The 16,343-nt window shown below is 40.3% G+C and overlaps 1 protein-coding gene across 1 annotated transcript in view; it reads left to right on the forward strand.

The window, feature by feature from the left end:
* LAMC1 (laminin subunit gamma 1) overlaps window positions 1-10,930 on the forward strand; it is a 200,308-nt gene extending 189,378 nt beyond the window's left edge. Inside the window, exons 23-28 of the mRNA XM_007937662.2 lie at window positions 77-226; window positions 687-801; window positions 2,651-2,850; window positions 4,892-5,050; window positions 7,972-8,071; window positions 10,674-10,930. Of these exons, the coding sequence (XP_007935853.1) occupies window positions 77-226; window positions 687-801; window positions 2,651-2,850; window positions 4,892-5,050; window positions 7,972-8,071; window positions 10,674-10,930 (981 nt within the window). The remainder of the gene's footprint in view (window positions 1-76; window positions 227-686; window positions 802-2,650; window positions 2,851-4,891; window positions 5,051-7,971; window positions 8,072-10,673) is intronic.
* Window positions 10,931-16,343: the final 5,413 nt, after the last annotated feature.

Consider the following 16,343-nt stretch of genomic DNA (forward strand, 5'->3'; position numbering starts at 1 on the left):
AGAGTTATTAAGCCTTCCTTTTCATCCGATTAATTGGTTTTTTTTTAAATGTAGTGATCTTACTTGTTTGTTACAGAATGAGGCAAATAAAATAAAGAAACAAGCTGAGGATCTGGACCGCCTGATTGACCAGAAGCTAAGAGATTATGAGGACCTCAGAGAAGACATGAGAGGGAAGGAGCTCGAAGTAAAGAACCTTTTGGAGAAAGGAAAGATTGAACAGCAGGTTGGTTTAATTTGCAGGTTACTTCATCTCTTGAGGCAAAATTTGAAACATTTCAGGTGTAAGCTTTGTCTTATGTCACCATATTTTCAGGGGCAGCAAACCACAGAGATTCAAGGTTGTGGGGAGGGCCTTCAGTGCAAGGCTGGGGCTTAACATGTACAACACCAACATTAGAGTGGTAGCTTTGAGCTGAGGGTTCTGTTAGGATGCAGTTGCCATCAAGTCTCTTCCAAGTCATGGCCTCCCTACGTGTGTCAGAACAGCGCTGTGTTCTGTCGGGTTTTTAGTGGCTATGAGTGTTCTGAAGCAGATCTCTAGGCCTTTCTTCTGAGGCACCTCTGAGTTGACTCAACTACCAACCTTTCCATTAGCAACTGAGCATGTTAACTGTTTACATTAGCGAGGGAGGCCCTGTTAGGATAGAGGAAGGTGCGTTATCTGATCAGCCTTGTGTTTGCAGACTGCTGACCAACTCCTAGCCCGAGCAGATGCTGCCAAGGCTCTTGCTGAAGAAGCTGCTAAAAAGGGACGAAATACCTTACAAGAAGCCAATGATATCCTCAACAACCTGAAAGGTATGACAGAGTCAAATATTAGGAGTAGGTTTGTATACTTCATCCACTAGGGCAATTTTCTTTCTTTCTTTTTTTTTTTAAGCTTTTATCATGAGAATCTTTAGACATACACAAGATTAAAACCAATAGTATAGTAAAACCTCCAGTACTTATCCTCTAGATTCAGTGTTTATGATTTTATTATACTTACTTCGTTCATTCCGTAGCACCCATCCCACTTTTTTGTGCTAAAGGAAAATCTCAGTGCTCATGTCATTTTACCTCTACATACTTGAGGGGTAAAGTTTTTTTTTTTTTAAATGAAAGGACATTGTTTTGGTTACCTAGTGCCGCTCTAAAAGAAAATACCACAAATGAGATGGCTTTAACAAACAGGAATTTATTCTCTTACAGTTTAGAGGCTTTAATTCTGAGTTCAAAGTGCCAGGCTCTAGGAACTGGGTAAAAGCCCCTCAACCTTGGGCTTCACCTTTCCCTCCTGCTCCCATCCCACTGAAACTAGAGGCTTTTCTTCACTCAGACAGCTGCTGGCTGCTGAGACTGACAAGCCCAAAGTTGAGGAGTAAAAAGGTATAGTCCTGAAGTTACCAAACAACATGACAGGCCATTAATTCAGGTCCATTGGAAGACCCAAGGTCAGCAGAGCATGGCACACTTCTGAACAGCGACTTGGCTACATGTATGGTTCCAGCATGCCATAAGCTAGAGACCATTCCCCAAGGCTGCTGCTTCTATATGGGAAGCAGACCACATCCCTAAGGCAGCTACTTGCTGCTCACAGTAGATTCCACCCTGGAGTTGATTGCCAGTCTCTCATGGGGAATAACTACCACCAGCTGCCCAGCCACTCAGCCAGGCCCAGCCAGGTTGACGCACAACCGTAACTACCAGACATTTTCTTATGTTAGAGTAACTCATGTAACCGCAATAAAATACCTATTTGACTGACTTACGTTGTTAAATGGAGATTGTGAGCTTTAATTTTCTCTGTCAGTGTCATCTAATTCTTTGTTTTTCTTTCTTTATGTAAGATAGTAATGTTCCCAGTTCACTGAGTGGTCCTAGATTGTAGGTTGATAAAAGAGTCATAATCCCACTGCCATGTAGTCAATTTTGATGCATAGTGACCCTATAGGACAGAGTGGAGCTACCTCATAGGGTTTCCAAAGCTATAAATCTTTATGGAAGCCAACTGCCTCATCTTTCTCCCATAGAGGAAATAGTGAGTTAGAACTGCTGACTTTTTGGTTAGCAGCTGAATGCCTTAGCAACTGCACTACCAGAGGATAAGTTCAACAAATAGGGAAGTTATATAGGGGTAATGGTTAAAAGTGTGGACTCTAGTGTTAGCAGGCCTAGGTTCAAATCGCAGCCCTACGTCTTACTGTGGACCCTTGGGAAAATTGACCTTTTTAATCCTCAGTTTTCTCACATATAAGTGGTATAATACCTACATCACAGAGACTTGACTTAGTTGTTAAGAGCCTCAAGTCTCTGTGGTGTGGGTATTTTTTACCTAACACATAGTAAACACTAAATAAACTACACTTCTTAATACTGGTTGATGTAGTAGCAATGGTGTACTCAGTGCTCTGCTTTAAAATAAATGTTCAAGTAAGAATTCTCTTTGCAGAAACAGATGCACTTACATGATAATTGCTGGAAAACCTGAGTAGAAATGTGTACCGTGCTCTTTTAAAATTTCAATCCATGCTCGTTTTCTTTTTTTTTTCTTTTTGTTTTTTCTGACTCACATTGTTCATAAAACAAAATCCAGTAGCATCTCCCTGAAAGATGCCATTTTCTTTCTTGAGAGTTCAGTCCAAATTCATGCTTTAACTCTTTCTAGATTTTGATAGACGAGTGAACGATAACAAGACCGCTGCAGAGGAGGCACTGAGGAGGATCCCTGCCATCAACCAGACGATCAGTGAAGCCAATGAGAAGACGCGGGAAGCACAGCTGGCTCTGGGCAATGCTGCTGCGGATGCCACGGAAGCCAAGAACAAGGCCCACGAGGCAGAGAAGATCGCCAGTGCCGTACAAAAGGTGCGTGTTTCTCTCTTCTCCAAAACTAAGTCTTTGCTTATATTTCTCTAGTCATGTTTCAGTTTCTTTCTAGATCCCATAAAGCCCTTGCAAATTTTTTTACTTTATTTCTATAAAATTGTCTTAAACCATCTTTGTTCTCTTGGTTAGCTATTGCTACTGTAACACAAATACCACAAGTGGGTGACTTTACAGAAATTTTATTTTCTCACAGTTCTGGAAGCTGAAGACCAAATCAAGGTCTGGGCCATGTTGATTCCTTCCTTGTCAGTAGCCCCAAGTGTTCCTTGGTTGCTTTGTGATTTTCAAATAGCATTTCTTTTCCCCAGTATGTGCCCGTGTCTGTATCTAAGCTGCTTTTTATAACTCAGAAGTGATTAGGTTTAGGACACACGGCCTACACTGATGTAGCCTCATTAACATAACAAAGAGAGCCCTATCTCAAACAGGATCACATGCACACATACACCAAACTAAACTCACTGCTGTCGAGTCAGAAACGATTCACAGCGACCTTTCCTTGGGTTTCCGAGGCAGTATCACTAAGGAAATAGGATTTCAACACGTGTTTTTAGGGAACACAGTTCAATCCATAACACTTGAGGTTTATGTTTCACAGGGCATTAGATAAGATACCCACATTGATTGAAAGGGAAAGAATCCTTTAAAATTTCTACTACTACTTTTAGTTTTAGTTACCTAGTGCCACTCTAACAGAAGTACCACAAATGGGATGGCTTGAACAAACAGGAGTTTATTCTCTTACAGTTTGGAGGCTAGAAGTCCAAGTTCAAAGTGCCAGGCTTTAGGACCTGGGTGAAAGCCCTTCAATCTTGAGCTTCAGCCTTTCCTCCTGCGCCTGGCCCACTGAAGTTGGAGGCTTTTCTTCACTCAGGCAGCTACTGGCTGCTGAGGCTGACAAACCCAAGGTCAACAAGTAAAAAGGCATAGTCCCAGTATCACCAAACAACATGGCAGGCCACTAATTCAAGTCCAGAAAAAGTCCCGAGATGAGCAGGACATGGCAGTCTGCAGAACAATGGTTTGCTACATGCAGGATTCAAGCATGACAGAAAGCTTGAGACCATTCCCAAAGCTACTGCTTATATACTAGAAGAAGCAGACCACATCCTAAAGCAGCCACTCATCTGCTCCAATAGATTGCACCATGGAGTTAATTACCAATCTCACCAGCCACTCAACCAGGCCCAGCCAAGTTGACAACAACCCTAACTACCATGGTAGCAGGCTCTGAGTTGAAGGAAGGGAAAGGTTTTGGGAGTACAGAGCCTCCTCCCCCTAAAAAAGAAGCTTTGTCAAACTCTAAATAAACACAGTCCTTTGATACGGACAATTGGCATTTTTTTCTGTTTTACATAGAGTGCTATGTCAGCACCACTTTGAAGCCCCTCTTTCAAGTGTATTGCCACAGCTAAGCCCTCTCACATATAAAGTTTCTGTAACTGCTACTACTGAGGTTTTTTTGTGCTCATCTTAATGATTAATTTCTTTAGGCTAGCTTTTCCCTACTTAAAGGTCAATCTTTGTTTCATTGTGTCTCCAAGTGAAAGAGTCCAGTCAATACAATGTAGTGGAAAGTGTGCTCCATTTAAATATTTAGTTACCAGCTATGTGAACGCAGCTAACAATGGCAAGGATAGAACAGGTAATTGCATTTAAGAATTAAATAAGAGGATACAAATAAAAGTACTTTATAAAATATAAAATGCTATTTGGAAGGAAGGTTGGGCAATCTACTTCCTTAGTGATACTGCCTGGGAAACCCAAGGAGGGGTCCTATGAGTCAGGTCCGACCTGAGGGCACAAAGCAACAACAACAACAACATGTTAGGTGGCTATAGTTTTTATCACTATCATTTGGAATGCAAATAAGTCAAGATAGTATATATTCTGGATTTTTTTTTTACTCCTGGGATTGTATTTTTGAACCATTTTACAAATTGTAAGAGGAGAAGGAGTATATTTTAGAGAATACAAGCATTTTTTTTTTTCTTTAGTAATTTGTTTATTGTATGCCCAGAATGCCACTAGTACCAAGGCAGAAGCAGAAAGGACTTTTGCAGAAGTTACAGATCTGGATAAAGAGGTGAACGATATGTTGAAACAACTACAGGAAGCAGAAAAGGAGCTGAAGAGGAAACAAGATGATGCTGACCAGGATATGATGATGGCAGGGATGGTAAGAGATTTTGGCATGTTTTTGTTCATAAGGCGGAAAGTGAAGGGTGTTCATTAATAAAAGTCCCCAACTTGTTGGGAAGAACCTTTTTCTTATTGCCTTACATTGCATTTTCTGCTCCAGAATCGGGTTAGTAACTTACATAAAAGACAAAGAATTTGGGTTTTCTGCCAGGTATTTCTGTTGCACAACTGTCCTGTCCCAAAGCTACTCTCAGTTGAAAGCAAAACATTGTTTCACACATTTGAAGTTTTAGGACATAAAAAAAATACTTTTTATATTTTTAAGTTGGTAATTCATAAAAGGCGTACAATGAAGTTAATTTCCTTCCTACTCTTGTTCTCCTAGGAAATTGTCCGCTAGAGGCAAAGACCAGTCTCTTATATGTAAGGACATTTGTAAGGTGGTCTCTACCACCACCAGTAAAATACACCATGCTCATATCTGGTTTAATTTTTTGCCTTTTGTGATGACACACATATGTAACACCATTTATAACAAAATTGACTTGTGAATACACAACACTAGAAAGAACTAGGGTCCATTTTTTTTTAATTTTATGCCATATTTTGCTTTTGAAAGACTTCACTAGAGTCGTAGCGGGAATTATTCCTTCCTAATTCATTGTTGTGAATCATCATAATGAGATACATGAATTTGTCTTAATTGAGTACATTTAGTGCAAGGAAGGAACGCTTTCTTCTGCTGCTGCTAAAAGATAGCACCCTTCACCATGAGTCATTTTCACCATGGGATGGAAAAGAAAAATATTAGGCTTGTTAATCTAGATAAAGAAAACACTAAACCAGAACAAAACTGGTTGCTGTTGGGTCAGCTGTGACTCATGTTGACCCCATGTGTGTCAGAGTAGAACTATGCTCCACAGGGTTTTCAACAGATTTTTCCTAAGATTGCCAGGCCTTTCGTCCGAGATTCCTCTGGGTGGGCTCAAGCCACCAACCTTTTGGTTAGCAGCCAAGAATGTTAACTGTTAGCACTACCCAGGGACTCAAAAAGAAGACTAGGAAAGTCATAACAGGAAGCATCCCTGTGCAAACACATTAATAATGCTCTTTTTGTTGTTAGTTGGTTTGGACTGTCCTAATTTTCTGTGGCAATTCCCATGTAGTTAAAATATGTAATTCTTACACATGGTTAAGATCTATAGATTTCACTTTTTAACATGATCAGAAAACAATAGAGTTAGCGCCTGTTGAAAGAAGGAAAAGGGTATATCCTTTGTGAACTTCAGAAAACAGCAGGGATTTAAGTTCAAAAGAGAAAGAAAATACATCTCTGTTACTTCTGGCAAATAAATTCCAAGGAATGCAAAACACTTTGACATATACTATCCCATTTGTTTTTATATCAACCCTGAAAGGTCAACATTAGACTACTATGTTTGAGTTTGAAGGTTGTTCCTGGGAGAAGAGGCTGGGTAAGCAGGCTAAACACAGTTATACTGTTGTTTGCAGACTACAGCAAGTCCTTTCTCCCTCTCCTGTTACATTGCAGAAAAGCCTAGGAAGGCTCAATAAGAACAGCTGTGATATTCACCAGGGATTAATCGTTTACTTGTGAAGACTTTTATTTTTCCCTTGCTTTCTTTTCACATTGTTTCGATCCCCCCAAAATTTGCATTTTCTTGACCCAAAAAATAGGAAGAACAATTATATAATGGGAAGCACAAAACCTTTCATTTATATCCTGACTAAATTTATTTGTGAGGACATCTGTTTTCTGATACATAGACACTTCCTCTTTCATTGCAGTTTCCTATGACTCATGCCTAGTATTTGTTCAGGTTTCGTGGAATTTTCCCAAATATATTTACCTTTGCTTGAGTTTTAAAATGTAAATTGTATTGCCCCAGTAAATGAATGCATGCATGTGTGTATGTGTTAGAGGGCAGGGGAGTTTACAGAAAGATTCTACTTGGTTATGATAATTTTTGGACAATAGAATGTTTTTAATAAGTCTCTTAGGAGCTCTGGTAGCATAGTGGCTAAGGCACTTGACTGCTAACCAGAAGGCTGGTGGTTCAAACCCACCAGCCACTCCTCGGAAGGAAGATGGGACAATCTACTTCTGTAGTGATACTGCCTCGGAAACCCAAGGAGGGGTCGCTATGAGTCCGGGCCAACTCGATGGCACATAACAACAACAATAAGTCCCTCAAAGCGTCCTGAAGGACATGTTTTGGTTCTAAAGCTTATCATCCTCATTAGAAAAGAAAAGAAACCCAAGTTTGTATTGCTTGATGGACTTCATCAAACAACCCATGTATTCTTAATTTTGTGTGTGTGAGATTGAGAAGAGGGGACAGTATTGATCTCTGAAATTCAAATACTGTGAGTGTAGGCTTTGTTGTTAACTGTTACGAAGTGAGCCAGCAATACATGGTGACCCCATGCACAAGGAACTAAACGCAGCCCAGTCCTAAGCCTTCCCCATAACCAGTGTGGGTTGGACCACAGTGAGCCACAGGGTTTCACTGGCAGATTTTTGGAAGTAGTTCACCAGGTCTCTCTTCTTAGTCCACATTAGTCTAGAAATTCCACTGATACCTGTTCAGCATAATAGCAACACCCAAGCCTCCGTGGTGGCTGTGCGTGAGGCGTGTTGACCGGGAACAGAACCCATGTCTCCTTCACAGAAGGTGAGAACTCTACCAGTGAGCCATCAGTGCCTCGGGAGTGTGGGCATATCACCTACCTGCTCATAACTGCTGCATGATTTCGAAGTAACATCCTCAACAGGAGGATCTGGTCCTCCCCCTGGTGAGAGTATAGTTAGGAATTAGGAGGAAGGAGAGAGCATTGGGAAGTTAGATTTTTTGGCTTACGGGGAAAAAATGTTTACAGAAGATGAAAACATGTAGTCCTAACTGTTTGAGTCATTTACCCTTTTTCCCTCTACAGGCTTCACAGGCTGCTCAAGAAGCAGACATCAATGCCAGAAAGGCCAAGAACTCCATTACCAGCCTCCTCAATACTATTAATGAACTCTTAGGGCAGCTGGGTAGGTAGCCACAGAGTCATTTAAATTAAGTCTTTATGTACGGTTTTCAGGATCTGCTGTAGTTGACTCCAAAGCAGGTGACATAGGTTTACCTGACTCCCTTTAAGTAGTCCATTAAATTATTGGTGTTTATGTTTGTTTAAGCTTTTGCTGGTTTAAAAATGCCATAATAAGTATGCATAGTCCACGTTGGAGCCTTTGGTAAGAGCAACTTGCTTTATTACAAAGTTGATTATTCATCCACTTCAGATTATGAACTGAATCATGACTTGAGATTGTATTAATTCAACAAGTACTTACTAGCCACCTTGGTGGACCCTGCCCTGATAAAACACTAGGATCCATAGGTTTTCTTTTTATATTTTTAAGGTTGGCTGCCAGTAGCGGTGGCTCACTTATGGTCATCATTCATGCTGCAATTGGACAGTGATTATTTTAAGATCATTCTACTGGCTGAGTGTCTTGAAAGGATTTAAAGTGAAGGGTTTCAATAATAAAATAAAATAACACTTTAAATTGGTCACGACTTCACTGCCTAAAATCTCCTTCCTTTCCTAAATAAGACAGTGTGATGAGACAAAAAACTTTTATGCTAAAGGAGAAAGGAAACAATTGAATTTTCAAGGAAATGCAAGTATACCGAAGCCTTCTCCTAATCCAGTTGGATGGGCAGTAGGCTCCATTATTGAATAGATGTACTTTTGTCACCAGTCTTCATCATAAGGTGTTAATAGCACATCTAGGACAGCTTTGTAGCAAGGCATTATACATTTGTTAGCCTTTAAAGTATGGTGTTTTGTTTTGTGAGTTTTTTGTTTTTTTTTGGTTTTAAGAAGGGAGGGATTATGTTTTTCATCTATCTCCAATGCTGCGAGTAAGTTACGTGCCAGCAGAGTGATTTGAAGTGAAAGTAAATTAGAAGAGGCAGGGTTTTTTGTTATTGTTGGCATAATCATTTATTTTAGTAAACAATACAGTCAACAATTATAAAATCTTTTGGGCCCCATCTCCATTTACCATCTGTGAAGTAGTCTTGAAAAAATATTACCAATGTTACCAAAAATCCGTGTCGGGCAGTACACCTGTATTTTAGTGTACATGTGATTAATTTACATGTTTTTGTAATAAAGTAGTGAAAACGTTATCTCATTCAAAATATACATACATACTACTTTCAAAATTGCATGTTTTAGATTAACTACCCAAACATTCCCTGTCTCTTAAATCTCTTAAGGGGGTGTCATGCAACAATTCTTCAAGCATGATTCAAGCAGGGCTTTAAACTGGTATGTTAGGATTTGACCCCTGCTGAGAATATGCATTTCCAGCCAGATACACTGAATCGGAATCTACATTTTAGATTCAGATCCCGAGGTGACTCTTAAAGATCCCCAGTAGTCTTGTTAAATGAATCAGTTTGAAGCCCTGGAGAAAAGGCAGTTTCCCCACTGGTATCCACCAATCTACTCTCTTCCAGATGCAGAAGCGCTAAAGGCTATTGGCAATGGACTCAGGGATTATCAGTTGCATAGAAAAAGACAAGATAATCACTGATGTTTCTGTATGAGTCCTCTCAGGAAAAGCACAGTGAGAAATAGCATTGTCTTCAGGATACAGAGATAACCAAGGCTGGAAGATTGGGGAGTAGGACAAAAACATACTCTGTAAGCAGGCCTGTGCAGAAATAGGTGGAGCTGAAAGAGGTGTTTGCTGATAGCCAGTTTGCTTGTTTGATCTCACAGCAATAAGAATAAGTGATTGCTATCAGAAGAGGTAGTTTTTTTGTAGCAGAAAAAAAGTTGGACTTTGAAGTTAGTCAGACTTTTGTTAGAATCCTTGCTTTATTGTGTATTTGCTCTGTAAACTTGGGCAAATAAGTTACATCTGAGAATCACTGATATAAAATGGTGGTGTGAGAATTAAATATTTTATGTAAGAAGTGGTGTTCATTTGCAGCTGTCTGTTTCCATTTATTATGGAAGCAGCTTCTTTGAAAAGAGAACTTTTTTTGTGTGTGCTAATTTTAAAATGAAGCTGTGTTTAAATTGTTTCAACATTTCACCCTTGGCCATTTATCCATGGGAGGGCTCCTAATAGTGTCTAACCCCTGAAAGTTGAAAGCCACCCCCTAAACCAACCAATCTTCCCAGGAAGATGGCTTAAGGTTCTATCTGAGATTTTTATGTTTGTCTGGATGGCAGTACAATGACATGCAGTTTTTGTATGCAAACATGAAAACGGTGTTAAGTGTTACCAAATGACCTTTAGAACCATAAAATGAGACTTCACATCTAGGCCATGGTAATTGTGCATTTAGAAAACATTTCACAAAAAGACATTTACTTTCGGAAGAGTATCCTCCAGCCCGGTATTAATGATCTGTCCTGACCCATCCCGTCCCTGCTGAGTTAAGCCAGCATTTGTACTTGGTTTCCATTGCCCTTGCATGACATCACCAGTCTGTAATTCATGTTCACAGTGCTGCCTTTGCATAGTTGCAACTGCTGGCCTTAGTTTATCAAAAGTCTGGTAGAGGTATTTGTGGCATGGTGCTATCGTTCTTACTGAACACATCTCTTCTGTGTACCTTCTGATTCTACAGGGCAGCTAGACACTGTAGACCTGAACAAGTTAAATGAGATTGAAGGCACTCTAAACAAAGCCAAAGACGAAATGAAGGTCAGCGATCTAGACAGAAAAGTGTCTGACTTGGAAAATGAAGCCAAGAAGCAGGAGGCTGCCATCATGGACTACAACAGAGATATTGAGGAGATAATGAAGGATATTCGCAACCTGGAAGACATCAAGAAGACCTTGCCATCTGGCTGCTTCAACACCCCGTCCATTGAAAAGCCCTAGTGTCGTCTTCAAGAGCTGGAAGGCAGCACCCCCTTGACAGAGGAGCAATTGTAAGGCCACAGAGTGCCTTAACGCAAAGATTACATTTTTTCAGAACCCCACGTCTCTGCGGCTCTCCATCACTGTCCTTTTGAACTAGGAAAAGTCACAATGTTTAAAGAGAAGCAAATTAAACATCCTCAATTAGGAACAAAGGGTTTTATCTAGGAAAGTCTCTCGTCCACCAAAATCCTTCCCTTTCCCACACTTTCCCTTCTGATGTGCATAAGGATGTGACACCCTGCACTTCTGTCCAGTGGTGTAAACACATTGTGTGAACCATCATATGCCAGTGCAGAGCAAGTAGCCCTCCCTCCACTGTCTCACTGACACCAGCAGAACCTCTAAAGTCTCAGTACTCTTGTTTCTATGAAGGAAAAGCTTGGCTACTAGTAGTAGCACTGTGCTGGCCAGTATATCCAGTTGATAGAGAAAGAAACACATCTGCCTCTCCTCTTATTAAAGCAAAAGGAAATAACCATCCTGTGCCAAAGGTGTTTGTTAGTAAGAATTTCAGTAGCCATCTGTCAGTTGTAGCTGTTCGGAATGCAGGACACTGAGCCATCCGCGGGTAAGGATGCAGTTGTTTGTGATAGTCTCGAGGAGAACGTGAGATGACAGAAGCAGGCTGAAGATTTTCTCTTGTGTTAATAATTGACTAGGAAAATAAACTTTTTTCCAAATCTTTGGGCAGCTGATAACTTAAGTCTGGATGGGCAGCTTACATTCACCAGTAGACCAATAAACATTTTTTTTATATTCCTATAAATGGAATTTAAAGAGAAGAAATAGGCATATGATAACCACTAAAGTCTTTTTCAAGATAAAACTAATTGATAGAGCTTTTTTTAGTATATTAGTCTTGGAGCTAGTTTTAAGTTATCTGGCAGAGAACACTTGATCCCTAAGATCTTACGAAAGAAAATAAAACACAAACAGCCTTGTCCTAGCCTCTTCCTGCAAAAGGATAACATCTAGGTCTAGCTTGTATTGTCAAGATCCCATATATCCATTTTTCTTCTGTTGCAGAGAGAGGATACATTTGACCATTAGTCCCATTTTTTCATTTGATGTTCCCATCTTCTAGAACCCCATCAAAACACATTGCTTATCGAATCCTGGTGGCAAATCATTTGCACTCAGTATTTTACACAGCTGCCGACACCATCTAGTTCCTGCACCTTGTGATTTAAACCCACTCTAAACCTTCTCTCTTTAAGTATAGAGGGAAGACCCTTAGTTGTAGTTTCCTACTGGGCTTCTCAACTTTTGATCCTCAGTTCTGTGATTTTAAGATCACAGTGTGACAATTCCCTGCCACACATCCCCCTCCTCCTACCAACCTGCCTTTGAGATTCATATATAGCCTTTAACACTATGCAACTTTGTACTTTGAGTAGCGGGGGAAAGAAACTATTATCTGACACACTGGTGCTATTAATTATTTCAAATTTATATTTTTGTGTGAATTTTTTGTTTTGTTTATCATGATTATAAAATAAGGAATTTATGTAAATATACTTGGTCCTATTTCTAGAATGGCACTGTCCACTTCTTCACTCCATTTTTCCTCTTCACTGGTGCATCTTATCTGTATGCCTTCTTTTGCTTACATCTAAAATTCTTTGGATTGTATTTGTTCCTCATTACTTTGCTCTTTGCCTTGTGTTTGCGACACCTCTGTTCTCTGATACTAATATCAATCTGCTTTCCTCCACATATGGCCACTATAAAGAGGTACCTCAGACCCTCTTCCATTGCAGTCCTGGTGAACTTAAACTGCAGCACAATTTTGTTCTTGATGCCTGTTCTGGAGCAGGAAAGCCCTCTGACTGAGCATAGTGAACTGAAGGAAATTTTGCTGAGGGGGATCTTCAACGTCATTATGGTCTAACCAGAAATGGTTTGAGCCTGATTGGGTAACTTTTATAAGTGAGTACATAATTACTGAACATTTGTAGGGCATGCGGGACAGTGTAACTTGGTTCGTGAATAACCGTTTTCCCTTTTCCATTTCCTTGGGGCATACCAGAGTTTACCAAAAATGTTCTGACTTGGCATAGCCCTAAGCTTTGACTCTTACTTTTCTCAGGCCTCTTACACTACCACAGGAGGCATGGCTTTTTCTTGCCAAGTTTTCACATCAGTGTTGCCTGGCTAGTTCCTCTTGTCAAGTGGCCACATCCTAACATACACATTTTGGTCAAGCTTGCAGGAAAAAGACTGAAGATAGACTGCCAAGGTAGTTTTCCATCCAGCCTCTGAGTCACGTTCACTCCAGCCAGTCTTGGACCATCATGAGGTTTTTGTTTAGTTTCGTTTTTATTTTTTCCCTTCTCCATCTGTGTGGTATATTTTTAAACAGAATTTTATTTTTAAAACAAAAGTTCTTTATAAGAGGATACCTTAATTACATTCCTGCAGTATAGCCATTATTTTATTGTATAGTTCCAGTTACCTGTATTTTATGTAATAAGACTGACGGGATGGCTGCTGCAGGATGCTGAATGTCACAGGAAACATATACTGCTATTTTTCCCTGGGATTTTTCCTTTCATTCCCACTGTGGCCCTTTTATATGTGCCTTCACTTTAGCTGTTTGCCTTAATCTTTACACTCTTGCTCTCCAGGGTGGTGAATAAAATGCAACACTTGGCATTTTTTTATGTTAAAAAAAAAAAAACAGTATTTTATTTATAATAAAAGCTGAATATTTGTAACCCTTTACATACATGGTGTGGACTGAGTGTGGTACTGGGGACATAAGACATTTTGAAAGGTATGAAGGGGAAGCTGCTCGTAATGTCTGCTTTGGGTTACTTGTTAATTATAATGGAGTGAATTTTTTCTCTTTAACCTTTCTGAGATTAACATAATTTTTTGGTGCATTTCAGAAGTTGACGAATTTTCTACAAAGAGCTGTATATAAAAAAAGAAAAAAGAAAACCTCACTGCTGTTGATTCAATTCATAGTGACCCTTTTTTGGGTTTCCAGAGTGGTAGCTCTACAGAAGGAGATTGCCCAGTCTTCCTTCCGAGGAGTGGCTGGTGGGTTTGAACTGCCAGCCTTCTGGTTAGCCGTCAAATGCCTTAGGCACTGTGCTACCAGAGCTAATGTTTTAGTCTTTGCAAGCGGTACATTCTGTGTCACAGCTTCTCAGCTCTGTGGTTAGAGCACATAAGCAGCCATAAACAATATGCAAATGAATGAGCATGGCTGTGTTCCAATAAAACTTTATTTACAAAAACAGGCAGTAGGTTTAAGGCCATAATTTGTAGCATCCCTGGTGTAGTTTCAATACTTGATTAGTAAATACTGAGAACTATGTTTAAATTATTTGGGCTTCCTAAATTAGCAGATGCATTTAAAATGTAATTGTCTTTCCACTGTTTAAGTAGTCTGTATGCGCGTGTCTTTAGCTAAAGGTAGTTCACATTTCTTTAGATGATGAGAAACACTCAAACATACCCTGGAATGAAACGAAAATTAATGTGCTGGACAAGAAGGTCTGAGGTAGCTAATGTACCTCATCCCTATCTGGAGGGTCGACCCAGCTGAAGTAACATGGACTTTAAACCAGGTAAGGATTGTGGCACTATACAACCTGCGGGTAGTCCCTGGGGCTGCAAAAGCCTTCCCTTTACTCTCCAATCTTCCCTTTGTAACCGTAGGTCCTTATAGATTAAATGCCACTTCTGTGGAAACAACAGACTGGGCTCTTTAGATTTCCTCCAAGAGTGCTTTGGAAACCACAGCCAGTACTAGAGGAGTCTCTGGGTGGCCCAAATGGTTAAGTGCTCAATTACTAGCCAAAAGGTTGGCAGTTCAAACCCACTCGGAGGGTCTCAGAAGACAGACCTAGTGATCTTCCAAAATGTCACCTTGAAAACCCTATGGAGCAGTTTTACTCTGCATACATGGAGTTGCCATGATGGCAGCTACCACCATCACCAGTGTTACAGCCAAGAAAACTGTATGGGGCAGTTCTACTCTGTCACATGGGGGTCACTGAGTCAGAATAGACTCCATGACACCTAACAACAGCCAGCTTCCATGGAGTCAATTTCAACCCATAGTCTCCAGCAATACCACTTACTAGCTTTCTTACATACCTTGTTTATGGTAGTTACGTTTGTGTGTCAATTTGGATAGGGCAGCTGGTTGTAGTTATTCCTCATGGTAAGATTGGTAATTAACTCCATGGAGGAAAGTATTGGAGCAGCTTTAGGGATGTGGTCTGCTTCCTGTGTATAAGAAGCAGCTTAGGAAATGGTCTCTAGCTTATGGCATGCTTGAATCCTGCGTGTAGCCATGTTGCTCAGCAGCCTGCCATGCTCTGCCAACCTTAGGACTTTCAATTGACTTAACTGAATGGCCTGCCGTGTGGTTTTGTAACATTGGGACTGTGCCATTTGATTTGTCGACCTTGGGCTTGTCAGCCTCAGCAGCCAGTAGCTGCCTGGGTGAAGAGATGTCTCTAGCTTCAGAGGGCCGGGAGCAAGAGGCAAAGCTGAAGCCCAAGGTTGAGAGAATTTCACACAGCCCTTAGAGCCTTGCACTTTGAACTTAAAGCCTCCAAACTCTAAGAGAATAAACTCCTGTTTGTTCAAACATCCCATTTGTGGTATATTCTTGTTGGAGCTGTACTAGGTAACCAGAACACTGTTCTTTATCTTGAACAATTTTCCCCATTTGTAGCTGATCCAAATGTAAATAGATCTCCTTATTAAGGCACTCTCGTGGTGTGGTTAAGGTTGCTAAACAAAAGGTCAGTGGTTTGAACCACCAGCCGCTCTGCAGAAGAAAGATGAGGCAGTCTGCTTCCATAAAGATTTACAGCCTTGGAAATCCAATGGGAGTCACTATGAGTAGGAAAGGACTTAGTGGTAGTGGGTTTGGTCCAACACTGATGAATAAATTTCTAAATATCAGACATCAAATGCATAATTAAGAAAGTGAAAGGTTTAGTAGAAGCTCAAATGAAAAGCTAAAATGTCCCTGATTTGGAATTCAACTCTGAGAAACTTAAAATGTTGCAGATGTTGGTATAATGTTACCATGTTTCTGCTTTAATGCTTCCCTCTGCCCAGAATATCCTTTTTCTCTCCCTAGTAGAGTAAAGCCTAAGGTAAAGGTGTTATTTCCTCTGTTGATATTGGCGACTTCTTTTGAGTCTTTCAGAAAAGCAAGGGCTCAAAGAAAAAAAAGCAGGGCCTTTGGCATTCACATTCGTATCTCAGGGCTCAGAGGCATGTAGTAGCCATTCAATGTTGTCTAAGTCCCAGGGTGGCAGTTTGCATTCAACTATTAACCTAAAGGTTAGTGGTTCAAACCCATTCAGCAGTGTCACAGAAGAAAGGCCTAGCGATCTGC

Source organism: Orycteropus afer, unplaced genomic scaffold, assembly GCF_000298275.1.
Source record: "Orycteropus afer afer isolate SDZICR_OR568_19922 unplaced genomic scaffold, OryAfe1.0 scaffold00043, whole genome shotgun sequence".
NCBI lineage: Eukaryota > Metazoa > Chordata > Mammalia > Tubulidentata > Orycteropodidae > Orycteropus > Orycteropus afer.